General features: G+C 48.2%; 1 protein-coding gene across 1 annotated transcript in view; it reads left to right on the top strand.

Annotated features, from left to right (window-relative positions):
* Positions 1 to 17,986, top strand: part of CSPG4 (chondroitin sulfate proteoglycan 4) — an 83,795-nt gene that overhangs the window by 60,626 nt on the left and 5,183 nt on the right. Inside the window, exons 6-9 of the mRNA XM_084640927.1 lie at positions 10,523 to 10,721; positions 11,731 to 11,865; positions 13,111 to 13,277; positions 17,441 to 17,624. Coding sequence (XP_084497053.1) covers positions 10,523 to 10,721; positions 11,731 to 11,865; positions 13,111 to 13,277; positions 17,441 to 17,624 — 685 coding nt within the window. The remainder of the gene's footprint in view (positions 1 to 10,522; positions 10,722 to 11,730; positions 11,866 to 13,110; positions 13,278 to 17,440; positions 17,625 to 17,986) is intronic.

Here is a 17,986-nt window from a genome sequence, read left to right as displayed (position 1 = left end):
CAGTTTTTCCACTGGTCCTTGACATGGATGCTTTTATGAGAGAAAAAAACCTGCTCCTTGGATGGTAAATGAACTCAGTCAAATCTTACATCTGGTTTTCCATCTTCCACCTTGCAATGCCACTGGTGAACACAAGATGGGAGCATTGCCCACTCTGCAGCCTCTGGTTCTGTAAAGGGGTTAGCCTGTGTGACTCATTTACATGATGATTTTACATAGACTCCTTAAGGTCAGACGGGTCCATCATGATCATCTAATGGAGGCCCGCCCCAGTTTTACTCCTGTGCTGGTACGGCACTGGCCTGGCACCCAGGCCAGGGCTCAGCACCACTGCAGCCTTTGTGCCTGGAATGCCCCAGCCCCCAACCTGGGGTATTTCCCGCTCCTGACTGCTGGCATCTGCCCTATTGACACATACCTTCCTGAACCAGCCCCCAGTAAACTCTGCCCTCAGCAGGTCAACTCACTAAGGGCAAACAAGAGACTCTGCAGCAAGGGAATTCCCTCCCTTGGAGAAAAATGGGGCATGATGTCATTTGGGAAGCAGGGTTTCCAGCAATTAGAATGGGGGGCGGGGTTCGGGGTTTCTGGGTTCTGTTCTCCACTCTGCCATTAACTCGCTCTTTGCCCTTCGGCTAGTCTGTGCCTCTGTCTCTAACCAGGGTTACAACGCTGGCCTACCCTGTTAAGCACTCTCATACCCAGTATTATGAGCACAAAGTACTGCAATAAGAGCCCAGCACGGTCACAGGAACATTATCCTGCTGGCAGTGTCCCTGGATACAGTGGGGTGAGTTCAGTGATATCAAGTCCCCAGGGAAGCATCTGCGTTAACTGTCAAGCCAAGTCAGGCTCCTGCGGGCTCCCTGCGAATGGTAGCTGAGCTTGGAGGGCTCCCAACCAGCATCACTCTCATGAAACCTGGCCCAACAAAGGAGAGAAAGAGCCAGTCCCTGGCCCTAATGCAAGGAAGCGACCCTCACACTATTCATCAGCAGCGCAAAGGTTAAGTTAACAACATTTGTCTCTGTTCCTATAACCTAGGGCTGGATTCGCAGAGGTGCTGAGCACCTCCGACTCCAGCTGAAGTCACGGGAGCTGCAGTAAAAAGCAAAACTCAGGGAGAAGCACATGTGCATGCATGGCCAGAGAAGGGGGTGGGAGCCAGGACTCATGGGCTCCAGGACCAACTTTGCCACTGACTTGCTGTGTGACTTGGGGCAAATTGCTTCACCTCTCTGTCTGCCTTGGTATTTTGTGTACAATAATAATAATAATAACTACCTAGCTGTTGTCTAGCACATTTCATCAGCAGATCTCAGGGCATTTCACAAAGGAGGGCAGTAGCATCAGCTCCATTGTACAGATGGGGAAACGGAGGCACAGAGCAGGGCTGTGATTTGCTCGAGGTCACCCAGCAGGCCAGCAGCTGAGCAGGGACTAGGAGCCAGGTCTCCCGAGTCCCCATCCAGCCCTCTGCACACTAGGCCACACAAAGGATCACGGAGCTCAGTTAGGGTCTGGTGAACTGAATGGCTGGTGGGAGCAGGGAAGCGTTCTGAACCGCAAAGAGGGGTTTGAACCACCTCTGTGGCAAGCTTTATGGTGAAAAATGGTGAATGTAAAGACAGCCCTGGGTCTTTTAAGGCCAAACTCAAACCTCACAGCCAGAGTCTGAGGTAAAGAGACACATCCGGGAAGGTTGAAGCCAAGCACCATGCTCAGCTCCAGCCTTTGCCCCAGCTAGTCCCAGACTCAGCACCCAGCTCCCCACAGACATCCCTCTAATAGTGTCTTGGGGAGAACGTCACTTATTCCCCAGAGTTGGCCTGGGCCTGCTACTCAGCAAGCCCCTGCGCTCCAGACACAGGCACCTGGGGGTGCTTCCTCAAGTCACAGAGCGTTTTAATCCCTTTTCTGCCAAGCTCACAGCAGCGCCTTCCCTCCCTGGTCAGGTGCTACAGTCCAGGAGTATTATCATTGCCATGGCCTGGGTCATGCTCCGGATCCCATTCAACCCGCCCCTTTGACATGGCACGGAAGCCGCGCTCTCTAACGGGAACGCAGGGAGAGCCCTGCACTCCAGTCAAGAGAAAGGACCAGCCACCACACCTGCCTGTTCTCGCTCCGCTGAGACGCTGCTGCCTTGCCAACTCTCCAAGGATGCGCTCAGAGCAGGGGAGGGCAAACACCCATTTACAAGTGCCCCTGCATCTGCTGCATTGGGAGAAACCCGAGCAGAGAGCTAGCAGGGCATCGTTGGCGGGACAGCAGGGTCATTGTGTATGCTGCTTTGCAAGAGTGGGATGCAGGGGTGCGGGGGAGCCTCAGCTGTTGGCTTATTATTATTACCCAGTCCATTACAGTGCATTACCGCAGTACCAAGCTGCTTTCACATGTACATATGCATCCCTCCAGGGCATGCTGCTAAAACCATAGCCCAGAAATAAACCCAGCTTTGTTACAGAAGCAAGGGCCCTTCAGCACTTCCATTAGGCTAACTGCCCTTCCCCTAAGGACACTGGGTTCATGCCCACGCACTGACTAGCCCCGCTTGTGTCAGCTCAAGGAGGGATTGTTTCCTGAGGGGCTTCAACAAATAAATCTCCCCTGGTGTCTTAAAGCTGTAGACATTATTTAAAACAATCAAACATCAGAAAGGATGGCTGCATGCCTATTTCTGTGCTGTTAAAATGAATGACTTCACTATTTAAAGGGACCCTAGCCAGGTCAATTTAGGTCCAGGATTTAGGTTGTGCAAAACTTAACATTAATAGGAAGGACTGCAAGATTTTTATGTGTTTAAATTCCAGGGAGAACAGCCTGATTTAAACCCTGCTGAGTTTGTAACAGGGGGCCATGTTCTGGGTGCGTTAAGGCATAACGGGGCTGCAGATCTACCTCAGTGAGCCCTCCAGGGAATTCTCCAGCATAAGGGGCGAAACGTTGGCATAGTCAACTCTAAGCCCAGTAGGAGCTCCAGCATAGAAGGTGTGCGAGGAGGTGGCCTGGTATTCTCAGAACAGCCCATGGAGTCATTGCATTTAGGCACCAGACCAATTAGACAGGCAGAACTGTGAGGTCTCAATGCGTGGATGAGACAATGGTGTTGGGATTTAGGTTTATTAGGAACTGGGGAATCTTTTGGGAAAGGAGGACCCTATACCGGAAGGATGGGCTCCACCTAAACCAAAACGGAACAAGATTGCTGGCCTGTAAAAATTTTTAATCAAGGGCTGAGGGAAAGCCAACAAGTGTGGAGGAGCACACAGACATCCCTTGGGGAGGACTTATTAAAGGAAAAGGAGTACTTGTGGCACCTTAGAGACTAACCAATTTATTTGAGCATGAGCTTTCGTGAGCTACAGCTCACTTCATCGGATGCATACTGTGGAAACTGCAGCAGACTTTATATATACACAGAGAATATGAAACAATATCTCCTCCCACCCCACTGTCCTGCTGGTAATAGCTTATCTAAAGTGATCATCAGGTTGGGCCATTTCCAGCACAAATCCAGGTTTTCTCACCCTCCACCCCCCCACACACAAATTCACTCTCCTGCTGGTGATAGCCCATCCAAAGTGACAACTCTTTACGCAATGTGCATGATAATCAAGTTGGGCCATTTCCTGCACAAATCCAGGTTCTCTCACCCCCTCACCCCCCTCCCAAAAACCACACACACAAACTCACTCTCCTGCTGGTAATAGCTCATCCAAAGTGACCATTCTCCCTACAATGTGCATGATAATTAAGGTGGGCCATTTCCAGCACAAATCCAGGTTTTCTCACATCCCCCCCACCCCCATACACACACAAACTCACTCTCCTGCTGGTAATAGCTCATCTTACCTGGATTTGTGCTGGAAATGGCCCAACCTGATGATCACTTTAGATAAGCTATTACCAGCAGGACAGTGGGGTGGGAGGAGATATTGTTTCATATTCTCTGTGTATATATAAAGTCTGCTGCAGTTTTCACAGTATGCATCCGATGAAGTGAGCTGTAGCTCACGAAAGCTCATGCTCAAATAAATTTGTTAGTCTATAAGGTGCCACAAGTACTCCTTTTCTTTTTGCGAATACAGACTAACACGGCTGTTACTCTGAAACCTGTCATTATTAAAGGAGATACTCTATATTCTAGTAAAGTGAGAGGGTCAAAGTTGATGAAGTGAAGGTAGGAACTGAAGAGAAACAATCGAACAATCACAGTCCCATTCAGTTACATCCCATGAAGGCAGATACCTAAATACGGACAAATTTTATAAGTGTTTGTGTACAAATGCTAGAAGTCTAAATAAGAAGATAGTTAAACTTCAGTGTCTGGTATTAAATGAGGATATTGATATAATAGGCATCACAGAATGGGGAGTGCCACTGTATGTGAAAGAAAGCCTAGAGTCAAAGATAGTAAAAATTTTAAAGGAATCAAACAGTACCATAGAATTTCAATGCCTAGAAATTCCATGCATGAATAATAAGAGTAGGAATATATGACCAATCATCTGACCAGGATGGTGACCATTACTGTGAAATGCTGTGGGAGATTAGAGAGGCTACAAAAACAGAAAACCAAATTATAATGGGGGATTTAAACTGGGTACATGTCACCTCTGGATGGGATGCAGAGATAAAATGTCTAGATACCATTAATGACTGCTTCTTGGAGTTGCCAGTCCTGGAATCCACCAGGGAGAGGCAATTCTTGATTTAGTCCTAAGTGGTGCACAGGATCTGGTCCAAGAAGTGAATATAGCCGAACGGTTCAGTAATAGCAACAATAATGTAATCAAATTTAACATCCTTGAAGGGGGAAAAATACAAAAGAAACCCACCCCAGTAGCATTTAATTTCCAAAAGGGGAAATAAAGAAAGAAGAGAAGGCTAGTTAAATAGAAATTAAAAGTAACAGTCACAAGAGTGAAATGCCTGCAGGCAGTCATAGGACAAGTTCTTAGGATAAGAGGTCTTCTCATGGATGAGTTTCAGAATAGCAGCCGTGTTAGTCTGTATCTGCAAAAAGAAAAGGAGGACTTGTGGCACCTTAGAGACTAACCAATTTATTTGGGCATAAGCTTTTGTGAGCTACAGCTCACTTCATCTGATGCATACAGTGGAAAATACAGTGGGGAGATTTTATATACACAGAGAACATGAAACAATGGGTGTTACCATACAGACTATAACAAGAGTGATCAGGAAAGGTGAGCTATTACCAGCAGGAGAGTGGGGGAGGAGGGGGTACTCTTCTGGCTCTGTCAATCTGTTTCTTCACTTCAGCAGGTGGGTATTGTAGTTGTAAGAACCTGCTGAAGTGAAGAAACAGATTGACAGAGTCAGAAGAGTACCCAGAAGTTACCTACTACAGGACAGACCCAACAAAGAAAATAACAGAATGCCACTAACCGTCACCTTCAGCCCCCAACTAAAACCTCTCCAACGCATCATCAAGAATCTACAGCCTATCCTGAAGGATGACCCATCACTCTCACAGATCTTGGGAGACAGGCCAGTCCTTGCTTACAGACAGCCCCCCAACCTGAAGCAAATACTCACCAGCAACCAAACACCACACAACAAAAACACTAACCCAGGAACCTATCCTTGCAACAAAGCCCGTTGCTAACTGTGTCCACATATCTATTCAGGGGACACCATCATAGGGCCTAATCACATCAGCCACACTATTGGAGGCTCGTTCACCTGCGCATCTACCAATGTGATATATGCCATCATGTGCCAGCAATGCCCCTCTGCCATGTACATTGGTCAAACTGGACAGTCTCTATGTAAAAGAATAAATGGACATAAATCAAATGTCAAGAATTATAACATTCAAAAACCATTTGGAGAACACTTCAGTCTCTCTGGTCACTCGATTACAGACCTAAAAGTGGCAATTCTTCAACAAAAAAACTTCAAAAACAGACTCCAATGAGAGACTGCTGAATTGAAATTAATTTGCAAACTGGATACAATTAACTTAGGCTTGACTAAAGGAGTGGATGTGCCATTACACAAAGTAAAACTATTTCCCCTTGTTTATTTCCCCCCTCCCCCGCCCCACTGTTCCTCACACATTCTTGTCAACTGCTGGAAATGGGCCACCTTGATTATCACTACAAAAGGTCCCCCCCCCCACCCCGTAACAAACCCCGAAGAGTAAAGGCCCAAGGCAGCAGGTTTAAAACAAACAAAAGGAAGTATTTCTTCACACAACGCCTAGTCAACCTGTGGAACTCATTGCCAGGGGATGTTGCGAAGGGTGCAGCCAAACGTATAACTGAGTTCAAAAAAGAATTCCTGGAGTATCGGTCCATCAATGGCTATTAGTCAGGATGGTCAGGGATGCAACCCCATGCTCTGACTAAACCTCTGACTGCCAGAAGCTGGGACTGGACAACAGGGGATGGACTCTTGATAAATAGCCTGTTCTGTTCATTCTCTCTGAAGCACTTGGCACTGGCCACTGTCAGAAGACAGGGTACTGGGCTAGATAGACCATTGGTCTGACCCAGTATGGCCATTCTGTTGTTCTTATGAAAGTCAAGGCAGCCCTCAGACTGCTCTAACCTCCTCCAGAGGCCAAAGCAGCCCCCGGCACAGGGGATACACAAAGCCATTCCGCTTCATTGTCTGCTCTGAACTCAGCTCATCCGCAGGCACTGTTTGGCTCCCTGGTGTTTAAGCCACCTTGTGGTTGCAACCTTGCAGACCTTGTGGCCTGAAAGCGAAACTAACTAGAAACACAAGTGAAACTGACCAGCCACAAGGCAAACACAAAAAGATCATTTGGAGTTTATTCAGATGCTCAGCCCCTTTAAAAGAAGCATTTTCATGGATAAATCACAGAAAGGAATCAGTACATGGGCTGACCCTTCATAACAGCAACACCTTCCCATTAGTGAGTCCAAGTCCGGCTAAAGCATTCCTGGAGCTAGTCTCTAAACTACACCGGGTGCTCACAGAGAACACAGGCGACACAAAGTCTGACCGGATATAGTAAGACGAGTAAGTAAGAACAGAAACCAAGTGCAAAGCTTTAATAATTCAGAGGGGATGTGGAATATAATTAAGCACTTCAGTGACTGCAGAGCAGGCTTTCTGTAACAAACCCCGAAGAGTAAAGGCCCAAGACATTCCATTAGTCGTTCCTGCTGTTCAGGAAGCATTGTCTAACCGAGCTGCAGTTCTTTCCATTAGTCTGCAATGGGGAATAATGATGCTTTTCAATGGGGCAGAAATAAATTACAACGAGTTATTGGTTTAGGAAATGTGCCACTGCTGCACATGCTCAGAACCGCACATTTTAGCCCCAGCCGGTGAGAATTCAGGATGGTGCTGAATCCACTATAAAGTTTACCTGCCATTAAAAATCCTCCAAAAGACCTTATTTCCTCATTAGGCCACAGGTACCTGGCAGACGGAATGCAAAAGTTCTTGAATGCAACACAGATGTGTGCAGAGCCCTCAGCTATTTATTGCCACCCTCAGGGGCTGTTAGATCCCAGACACAAATTAAACAGCAGCTTCCACTGGGATGGCTTTGACTCTAAAGGGGACGCTCTAAAACAGGCATGTTTCCCCTCAATCCTGGCTTGTATTTAGAGAGCATCTTCCACCCCAGACTCCAGAACTATGGGAGTGGCCATGGGAGTCCTCACAGAACTGCCATTGTTTCAGTGTAGCAGCCGTGTCAGTCTGTATTTGCAAAAAGAAAAGGAGTATTTGTGGCACCTTAGAGACTATCAAATTTATTTGAGCATAAGCTTTCATGAAGTGAGCTGTAGCTCACGAAAGCTTATGCTCAAATAAATTTGTTAGAACTGCCATTGACTTCACTGGTTGCTTCATGGTGGAGGGCTTGTAGGACCGAGCCATTCATGTCATATAGTGTACCTGTGCTTAGGAGATGCCCTCAAATAATACCCATCCAGGGGAGCTGGATTAAGCCCTTTGTGACCACAATTTTACAGTACAGTTATTAGTAACTGCCGTCATTTAGGGCCTAATCCAGAACTCCTTTGGAGAGTTTTCAGGATTGGGCCCTCAGGCTCAGATTGTCAAAGTGTTGCCATGCCTAGGGGACTTAGGCATCAAAATACCGTTGAAGATCTGGGCCTTATCTCCACCATGCAAGTTGCAGGGAGATATAGCACATTTAATAGATGCTGCAGCTTTTCAACAGATATATGCCATCACAGGCATCCCTTCATCCATAAAATGTAGCCACCTCTGGGGTGTCATGCATCCTACAGTCCCCACTGCATCAGATTTTAGGGCAGGGAGTGGAGAATCAAGTAAGTCAGTAGAACACAAGGGGTACTTGCTCCCTTGCCAAGCGACCACAGGTACTCAGGAGCTTGCTTTTATCCTCTTGGACTAGCTTGTCCACCTGTCCCATGGAAGAAGGAAAGTTGTGTGCCTAAGACACCAGTGCAGAATTGGAGGGTTCCAAGAATGTTCTTTATTTAAAACTTTCTCCACAGCAACATCCTGTCACTGCAATAGGAATCATAGAATATCAGGGTTGGAAGGGACCTCAGGAGGTCATCTAGTCCAACCCTCTGCTCAGAGCAGGACCAATCCCCAATATTTGCCCCAGATCCCTAAATGGCCCCCTCAAGGATTGAATGCACAACCCTGCGTTTAGCCGGCCAGAGCTCAAACCACTGAGCTATCCCTCCCCAGGAAGAGAACCAGCTACACCCAATCAGACAATGGAAAGCTTTCAATTGAAGGGTTTGGTGAGCGCATGAACTGCCTGAGTCGAGATCGAGTGCCTGGAACCCAGAGCTGAAAGGGTGATTTTATTGTAGTGTCTCCTAGGAGCAAACATTCCAGCTGAGGCTGCAGTGTGTACAGATTGGGTGTGCCTTGTTCTAACACACGGAGCTGCTCAAAGGCCAAAGAGGGTCTGGGCCTGACTTCCTGCTGTGAGGAGCCCTGCCCAGCCCAGTATGACAGAGCCCGCACATCATCAGGCTGAAAACAATTCCACGCTTTCTGCCTGGCCTCATTTTCCAACTGTTTTGTAGAGACGGGGGCTGAGCAACAATACCCAAAATCAGAACCTCCAGCTTGGTCTCTGGGGTTTGGTTCTGGATCGTTTCTAAAGTAGCATTGGCCCAAATCCCACAGTCCTCCAGGGAGCCAAGCTCCCATTGATTTTTATGGGAATTTGGCCCCATTAAAGACCAAAAGAATTTGGCTCATCGCAGACAATAAATATCTGGCTCTAAAATCTAATGTACCAGTTATTTAAGGCAATAGAAAGTCTCCCAGCCAAATCCATCCCCCGGTGTAACTTTGCCCCAGCAGGATCTCCTCCCCATGGGAGTCCAGGGATCAGTGGCCACACCTAGCAGTTATCAATCTAACAGGGAAGACATTCCAAATGCTTTGCAAATTCCTTACACTTTGCATGATCTGTTGCTCATTCCCCTCCTGCAGTGTGACCTGAGGCAAGTTGCTTCCCCCCACACACACTTTGTCTGTCTCGTAGAGTGAAAGCTCTTTGGGGCAGAGACTGTCTGCACAGCACCTAACACAACAGGTCCCTCATCTTAGATGAGGCTTCTGGATGCTAGTGTAATCTGAATAATAGTAATAGCTCATCACCCTGAGGAAGGTTGCTCCCAGACAGTTACAACTTGCCGCCATGGCTTTACATGATGCATAGCTAGTTTACATACTTTTCATTCCACAAGAGTTTGCTGGCGCAGTTTAAGGCTTCATTAGATAAGGGTGATAGGATTGGAAGCTTTTCAGTTAGAGACTGTAGCACAAGCTAAATGAGACAATAATATGGAAAGAAGAACTGGCCGAGTGGGGTTAAGTGGAGAGAGCTCAAAACCAGTGACCCAGTTGAAAGTGCCGTGGTGAAGTCTGCGTGAGATCCCAAGACACAAAGCCTAGTAAAAGTGTGGGCCAGAGGACGTTGGTGGAGAGAATGAATTCTCACTCACCAGCCTCCAACCCCTCTATGGAGATTCATTAAGCCACACATGCACCCAGTGAGGTGAGTCAGTATCATTAGCCCCACTTCACAGAAGGGGAAACTGAGGCTCAGAGAGGTGATGTGACTTGACCAAGGAAGTATGGTGAGTTAGTGGCTGAGTCGGCAATAGAACCCCAGATTTCTGCCCTCCACTCTCCTGTTCTAACCAAGAAACGATGCTGCCCTGGTAATACAATTGGCTTTATGTCTGTGAGCACCTGCCTTCCCAGCTTGTGCCATGAAACATCAGTTCCAAACAGCTGGGGTCCAGTCACAGAGTGGCATGGTGCCTATGAAACCACCAGATTATCTGCATATCCCCCCTCTCTGTGTACACTCATGTAAGTAGTCCAGCTGCTGTCAGTGAGGCTGTGGCGGGGGGATGGGAGGAGATTTGGTTTGGGCCCCCAGCTGGCTATGAAATTAGCTCTCTGAAGGCACTGGTGGAATCTCTCCACCCCTTTGGGAAACTATGTCAAGTTCACGCTTGGCTGATTGCTTAGCATTTTCCCCCAGATGCAGGAAGATACCACCACAGAGATCACTCCCGATATCCTAAGAAGTGAGGATGAGGACTCCCCTCCGGAGGAAGTGGTTTATTCCATCAGGCCCCCGGCCAATGGGAAGGTTGTGCTGAGGTCGTCTCCTAGCAACGGGATCCTGCAGTTCACTCAGGCTCAGATAAATAGTGGGCTTGTTCAGTTTGTGCATGAAGGTAGGTAATGGACAGGTGTAAGCAGGACATTCCCGGGCCTGGAGGCCAAGGTGCTGGGGGGCCTGTTGTGAATCAATGCGGGGAGAGCTGTGTGTTAAGGAAAACTAACTGTGGCCAGTCAAATACCCCAACGTGGCACTGCCCAGCCCAGAAACACTAGGGTACAGCCCACAGCTGTAAAGAACACCCTGTCCTGGACAAGAGGAGACTGCCATCTCCCAGGGAAATCCTGCTCTCACTAGCTCCAGTATAAATGCAAAGTAACCTCCTCAGCTTCAATGCCATTACTCCAGATTTACAACAGTCCTGCAAGTTCGTTCAACTTGAAGTTGGCTTTCCTCTGATGTGTAACTCACCCAGCGCCTGGCCCTCCCACACAATTAACCTGTGTTGTGATGTACTGAGCTCGGGCACTGTGTCCGACAGCCTGGCACCTACGGCAAGGGCTCAGTCTTCCTGTCACTTCATAAGATAGGCCGCTGGGGCAGCCGCCTCCCCACATGATCCCCGAACCCCCCACTTCTTGGTTGTCCTCTTGTTTTATTCTGATGACCACCAGGAAGGGCACCATGGACCATAATTTGGCAATCATGGACAGCGTAGTGACACAAGGGACTCTACAATAGAGCCCAGCCCTGACCTGGTGTGAGCCGAGGAAATTCAGCTTCCATGCTTACTCATTCCTGAGCTGGGCTAGTTTCCCACACACACACGCGCACACCCAATACACAAACACACAAGTCACCAGTGGACCCCACCCCAGTGCTGAGCTGGGGGAATTCAGTTTTCCTGCTCATTCAGCCCTGCACAAGGCTTCCCAAGTCACTAGTGCACCCCAACATTGGCTAGTGAGGAATTTAGTCTCCATGTTCATTCCTTCACAAGCTTTGCTACGCTGCTCCACCAGTGTCTCTCACCCTCTGCCCCCCTCCTGTGGGGTAAGGGTTGTCACTGTCATGCCCCTGGATCCTGCTGACTGATCCCTGTCCCACTGACGTGCTTTCTGCAGGACCCCTTGATGGTGGCTTCTCCTTCAATCTATCTGATGGCGAGAACATCTCCCCCAGGCATTTCTTCACTGTGAGCGCCCAGAAGAAGTTGGTCATCACCTTGGAAAACAAACAGGATCTCACTGTGTGTCCAGGTGAGTCGCCCACAGAGGAAAGAGGGGTGACTCCAGCTGGGGCTGCTGAAAGGAGGGGAGCTGGGTCAGCAAGAGCCTTGAGAAGTCATCGAATTAGCAGCATCCAACAGCTCCAGTGGCTATTGGGCTAGGTTGGTTTATAGAAGGAGAGAAGAAAAATCAGTGGAAGACTGTGTTAAAAGAAACATGAGTGGGAGTAAGGTGTGTCAGGCTGAAAGGAGAGAGGGCTGATGGTAACAGCTTATGGGCGGTGATGGAGGAAGAATGAAAGACAATGCAGGAAAAGGTAGATGCTTTGAAAGCTACGTGTTGGGCCTTTGTCCTGACTGGCTTCTACTATGTCGGTACTGCCAGCAGCCCTCCCCCAGAGGATCCAGTGCACGGCTGTTCTTCCATGCAGACAATTAGGCATGCTGCAGTGGGAGGCGATGGGGTGCGTGATCTGGCACAAGAAAGAGCCCTTGGCCTGATTTGTGACTCCGCTCCCTTCCTGAGAGCACAGATGGCATTTCACCTCCTACTGTGGCATTTACCTAACACTCAAGTGACACTTTCCAGCCTAGCAGCACAGAGAGAGGGGGACATGGTAAGAGGAATTTCTGTTGCCCCCTGAGATGTAAGAACTCAGATTTTCAGAAAAATGCACAGGCAGCAGTATAGCCCAAGCTGCCCATTTGCACGCAGTTCCCCAGATTGCACGGCCTGCGCAAATCAGGATCATTCTTTGTGCAGATGGGGCATTTATGATCATTTGCTCATGTAAATAACCGATCCATGCTTGGAATCATGGCAGGTGTGGAGGCAAATCAGGCAGACATTTTGTGTGCGCTTAAATGGGCAGTAAAGCTGGCCCTTAAAGGCTGTGGTTGGTTAGCTTAAAATATATTTGTGTGTATAAATATTTATGTCTAGCACTGAAATCCACTTGAAAACTCCCACTGATGTCACTGATGCAGGGACAAGTATCTGATGATATCCAACGGATGCGTATCAATGCCCTACCTGCCCTTTTTCTATCCAGGGGATTAGTCCAAATTCTGGGATGGGACTTGAATTTATGGGTGTAAGGATATGAATGAAAGAGATGGTAAAGGAGCTAATGCACTCTGATCTGTGTGATTATGCCAGGTACCCATGCAGTTAGAGACATCTTAGCCTGTAAGATACATCCTTCTATAAAGGGGGGAGGGCGGGAGCACTGATTGGTGCTGTGAATAAATGCACTGTATACTATTTGTTTTAAAGGGACCCTTCAGCCAATCACAAGCCAGAATTTGAAAGCAGTAACCAACAGCAAAGCAGATTCCCGCCCCTTATTTTACAGCATAGAGGAGCACCCACAACTGGGCAGGCTGGTGAATTACCATCTGGGCAGTGCCAGTGGGCCACTAGAGAACTTCACCCAGGCTGAGGTAAGTACTCCTGCCTCCCCATTGTCATGTCCCTCGGGTTAGAGAAGAGACAAGATTTAGGTGCCTTGATTCATTATTGAGGCTGCTGCACCAGAGGCTTTGCCACATGTGGGCCGGGGTGGGGTGTGGTCCACCCTATTAGCAGCCAGGCCGGCTCAAATCTGAGCATGGCTGAATGCCAAGCATAAGTAAAGTTCTTCATGAGCAATATCAATGATCTGCTCCGATGGCAGACCTTGCTCACTGCCTGTCCAGCATAAATTGCAGCCCACACAAATTTCCCTTCCTAGCTATGCCACTGTGCTGCACCTGCACAAACCCTATAGTTCTCGCAAACCCTCTAGCTCCCAGCCTGACTAACACAACTGGATTCTACAGCACAATGCAGTCTTCTTTAGTCACAGCTGAAATATATGCAAGGAGACCGGATGGCTCAAGGCAGCAGAGCCATTTACCTCCTTGTCACCAGGGCAAATCCAGCCAGAGCTGATCATGACCAAACACTGTTGCATGTGCCCTGTGGTGTTTGGTGGTCTCTGCGACGTGAGTCAGTGGTCTCTCAGACCAGTTCCCAGTGCATGGGAGAAGTATCAGCACAACCAATGTCTTTGCTGGCGGCCTCAGAGAAGAGGCCATTGAGACAACTGGCTTTTTTGGCCCTACAGAAGGTCTTTGGCGTTAAGGAGGATTATCAGGCTCTGTTCTGGAAGCCTGCCCTTGTGTTTGGAAGTAGACAGAGGACATGTGCCTCCAGCCTTGTCAAACTGGCATGTTGCACCAGCTCTGAATTCACTGCTCATTCCTGGATGAAACATGAGGGCCCGATCCATGGCAGCGGTAGAGCAGCACAGCACCATCAAAGTCAACGGAACAGTATCAGCTGAGCAGCTAGCCTTCCTTGGCCAAAAGTGAGGCCTTCCTCCAAATCCCAAACCAAAAAAAGACGTCATTGTCTCTCTCCACCGGGTGCCACACTCTACCCGTTTCAGCACAAATCTTGGTCCTGGCAGCTTCCACTGTAACCTGGGGCCTGAAACCCCCTCAGGTCTGCCATGGGAATCTTGGAACTCTGGAGCCCTGCCTTTAATAGCAAGCAACCAATTCAGAATTCAGCTTTTTCCACTCCTCCTGGCAGCAGCACTCCCTGGTTTGCTACTACATTATTTTGCAGAGCAGGCTGTAAGATCAGGCAAGCTTAGACTGAGCACACTCACCTGCTGCCTTTCCTTCCATGGAGGGACAGATGGGACCTAGTACATTTCTCAGATTATATATTACATTGCAGTTTGCAGGTTGTTGATCTCTTTCACCTCTTCTCTCATCTTTCTCCTTCTGCCTTTCTTTTCCTTCTTTTCTCTCTCTTTTTCTACCACCACCATTCTAACTCAACACACACCCCTCTCTTATGGAAAAGTCTTACAAAATGCTACAGTAAATGCACTAATAGGATTCTACACAAATGACTCTCACACCCTTTTGAACGTAAGAGAGAATTTTACTCCGGCTACACAAATTCAAAAGGCTGGCCTGGACATTCTATCGAATTGTGGCCTGATTGTTCTCTCTAGGAACTTTCCATGAAGGTTGCAGCATTCCTGGGTAGCTTCTAAACTTTGGTAGGCATGATTTGATTTCAGTTTGCCCACTGAGACAGCATGGTCTAGTGATTAAAGCAGGAAGTTGGGATCTGTTCTCAGCAATGCCACTAAGTTGTTCAGCAGTTCACTTCACCCCTCTGTGCCCTTTGGTAATATTGGGACAGTGATAGTCACCCACCTTGTAATCTGCTTTGAGATTCTTGGATGAAACGTGCTATACAAGCACAGAGTACTACTACTATTCTGTTCTGTTCTCTGAGGGCTCAGCACCCAACCACATCTGTCAGAACAGAAGAAAGAGCAAATACGCAGGAGAATGCTGCTCCTCTCACCCAGCGCTGCTCTGATTCAGACTCCCCCCGAGATCCCCAGCACAGAACTCAAACCACATTTTGTTTTTCGTTTCTCATCCTCTTTTCAATCCCCACCCTGTTGGATAGTCCCAGCAAGCAGCAGGGCTGTAAACACTATCCCATCAGATAGGCTCTGAACTCTTCTGCCATCACCAGCCAATGAAATATTCACTGGGTTACCACAGCAACGCATGCAGTTGCCATGGCTCCCTTGACATCACACTCCAGAAAGGATGTGGCAGACGATGGCCCCAGTGTCCCCAGCAACATGTGAACAGGCGGATGTTCAAACTGGGTCACCTCTGTTGGGGTTTCAAATTAGGGGTCTCTCCCCCTCCAGAAATCTACTGCCTTCAACAGAGTGAGGGAGGTGCAGACGTGGAAACATCTAGATTAAAGAGAGGGCAGAGGGTTAATGACTTTTACAGTGCAAACCAGCAAGGGCCTGCCATCCAAATCAAGCACAAGTAACCAGGCACACACACAAGTACAACTGCACATCTAAATTGTGCACACATTGATCGTGGCTGCACATGCAAATCAGGATTGTGTAATTGACCATTTGTACCCACAATTAGCTGATTTAGGCAAAAAAATCCAGGTGACTGCACATACAAACTAGGCATATTTTTTTGCATGTGCAATTCTGCCTGCTGAGTTCTGGAGAATTGCATTTAAGGGAGGCTTCTCACACTAATTTAGCCCTGCTTTAAACAGCTACAGCTTTCAAGTCACTGTTTCTTTTGCTAGTAAAGCTATGAATGGGTTTCCCATATCTTCCCACATGAGCTATTCTCAGCCCACTTCAGAATGAAGATCTCTCCAGTTCTGTGCTTCCCATATCCCTCCATAGTAGTCATTCTCAGCCCACCAAGTAAGGGGCTGGGAGAAGAATCAGTCTTGTCTTTCAGCATCTCCTGACAACATCATTATTATACATACCACCTGAGATCCCAGTCCCATGACGTTAGGCACTGTACAGACATTGTGAGAGACGCTCCCAGCCCTAAAGCACTTACAATCTAAATAAACAAGACAGACAAACAGCGAGAGGGGAGGTGACATGCCCAAGATCACCCAGCATGTCTGTGGCAGAGTCAGGAATGGAACCTAGAGTCTCCTAATACCCAGTCTAGTAACTTACCCACTAGACCAATGCTCAGAACCACTACTAATCATTGTTTTAAGCTACTCCTATCTCAGTGTTGGCTCCACTCCTTTGCCCTTCTGCTCTACTCCTGCCCACATCCCTCCATTCTCAGCCCAATGCAGACTGAGGGCCCCTTCAGCACTGCTTGTGCCCATTACAGAAACTGAAGTGTTGCACCTGTGGCCTGAACAGGTAGCCAAAATTCGGGGTCTTGCAGTGTTGTTTCCATTAGGACAAGAAATCAACAGTACAAGTCAGTTATATTCTAGATGTAAACTTGTGTATTTACTGTGTGCACACAGATCTTTTTCTGTGAGCATAAAGAAACAAAGAGCAGGCAGTTTCCTGGCTCAGAAATCCCCACGTCTGCTCTTCCAGCAAGCTCTGTGCCCAAGAAGCCCTGTTCCTCTGCGGGTCACACACACATCTCATTTTCCTGGCTTTCTGCCTCCAGCACACACTGCTTGCAACCAATAGCTTAACTCCTGAACTTGCACCAGGGAAAGCCCTCAGTGCCCACAGCTTAGCTCTGACCTGCCATCATCTGTAGCTGCTTTTATTAAATAAAAAAGCTTTTATTGCTCCCTCTGTTACACCCCAAAGAGGGTGCTTGGCACCCCATTGGCTTTAGGATCTGAACCCTCCCCCCACCCAGTGGCAGCCACTAGCACCTTTCAGCATAACAGAGGGCTTGATTCTCCCATTCTTCTGTGTTGGACACCGAGAGGGGCACTGGGAGGCAGCATGACCCAGTGGTTAGAGCAGAGAGTCAGGCATCAGGAATTCTGGCTCCTACTCCCTACTCTCCCATCAACTCACCATACGACCCAAGCAGTCGCTGTGCCTCAGTTTCCCCACCTGTACAAAACTGATAATGATACCGCAATGATAGGAGATCTATAAACAAAACAGATGGGCAGATCTCTTGCTGAATTCAACGGCAGTTCTGCATGCTGGCTGGCTGCAGGATCCTGTCCAGGAAATGGTATTGGGTATTATTTCTTGTTTTATTTTGCTACGATTAAAAGGTTCTTTGCTCGTTTGCTTTTTGTTTCAAACCAGGTGGATAGTGGAATAATTTTTTACCAGCACGACATGCCTCAGCACCCATTCTGGCTTACGCAGGATGCTTTTCACTTCCGAGTCACCTCCCCGCCCACAGTAACCGATTCATACATCCTCAGAGTGCTGGTCTCGTTTGAGGCAAGCTGTCCCCAACCCTCAACGAAGCTGTGGAGAAACCAAGGTAAGAGAGCCATGGGGCTGTTGGGAACAAAGCTGCGCTGGCTCCCATGAACAGGCTGTGGCCAAGGGGAGGAGGGTGCAGACAATGTAATCCAGGAAGCAAGGGACACAAGAGCTGTACTGAACTTTGCTAGCTTCTCTCTCTCTCTCTCTCTCTCTCTCTCTGTATTACCGAGGAGTCTTAGGAACAGCCATTCAGAATCTCCACACTGAGATCTCAGTTCAGGAAGGCAACCCCATGCCGGACAGCACCTCAGCATAATGGGAGCTGAACAAGTGCTTGAATGCTTTCCTGAATCGTGGCCCCTCTGCAGCAAGGACTCTAATACTTCTCTTCTCTCAGCCCTTCCCTTCCTGTGGCTT

The sequence above is a fragment of the Lepidochelys olivacea genome, assembly GCF_965140295.1.
Source record: "Lepidochelys olivacea isolate rLepOli2 genome assembly, chromosome: 10".
In the NCBI taxonomy this organism is placed as follows: Eukaryota; Metazoa; Chordata; order Testudines; family Cheloniidae; genus Lepidochelys; species Lepidochelys olivacea.
The sequence above is the reverse complement of the archived record's forward strand: the minus strand, read 5'-3'. Positions and strand labels throughout refer to the sequence as shown.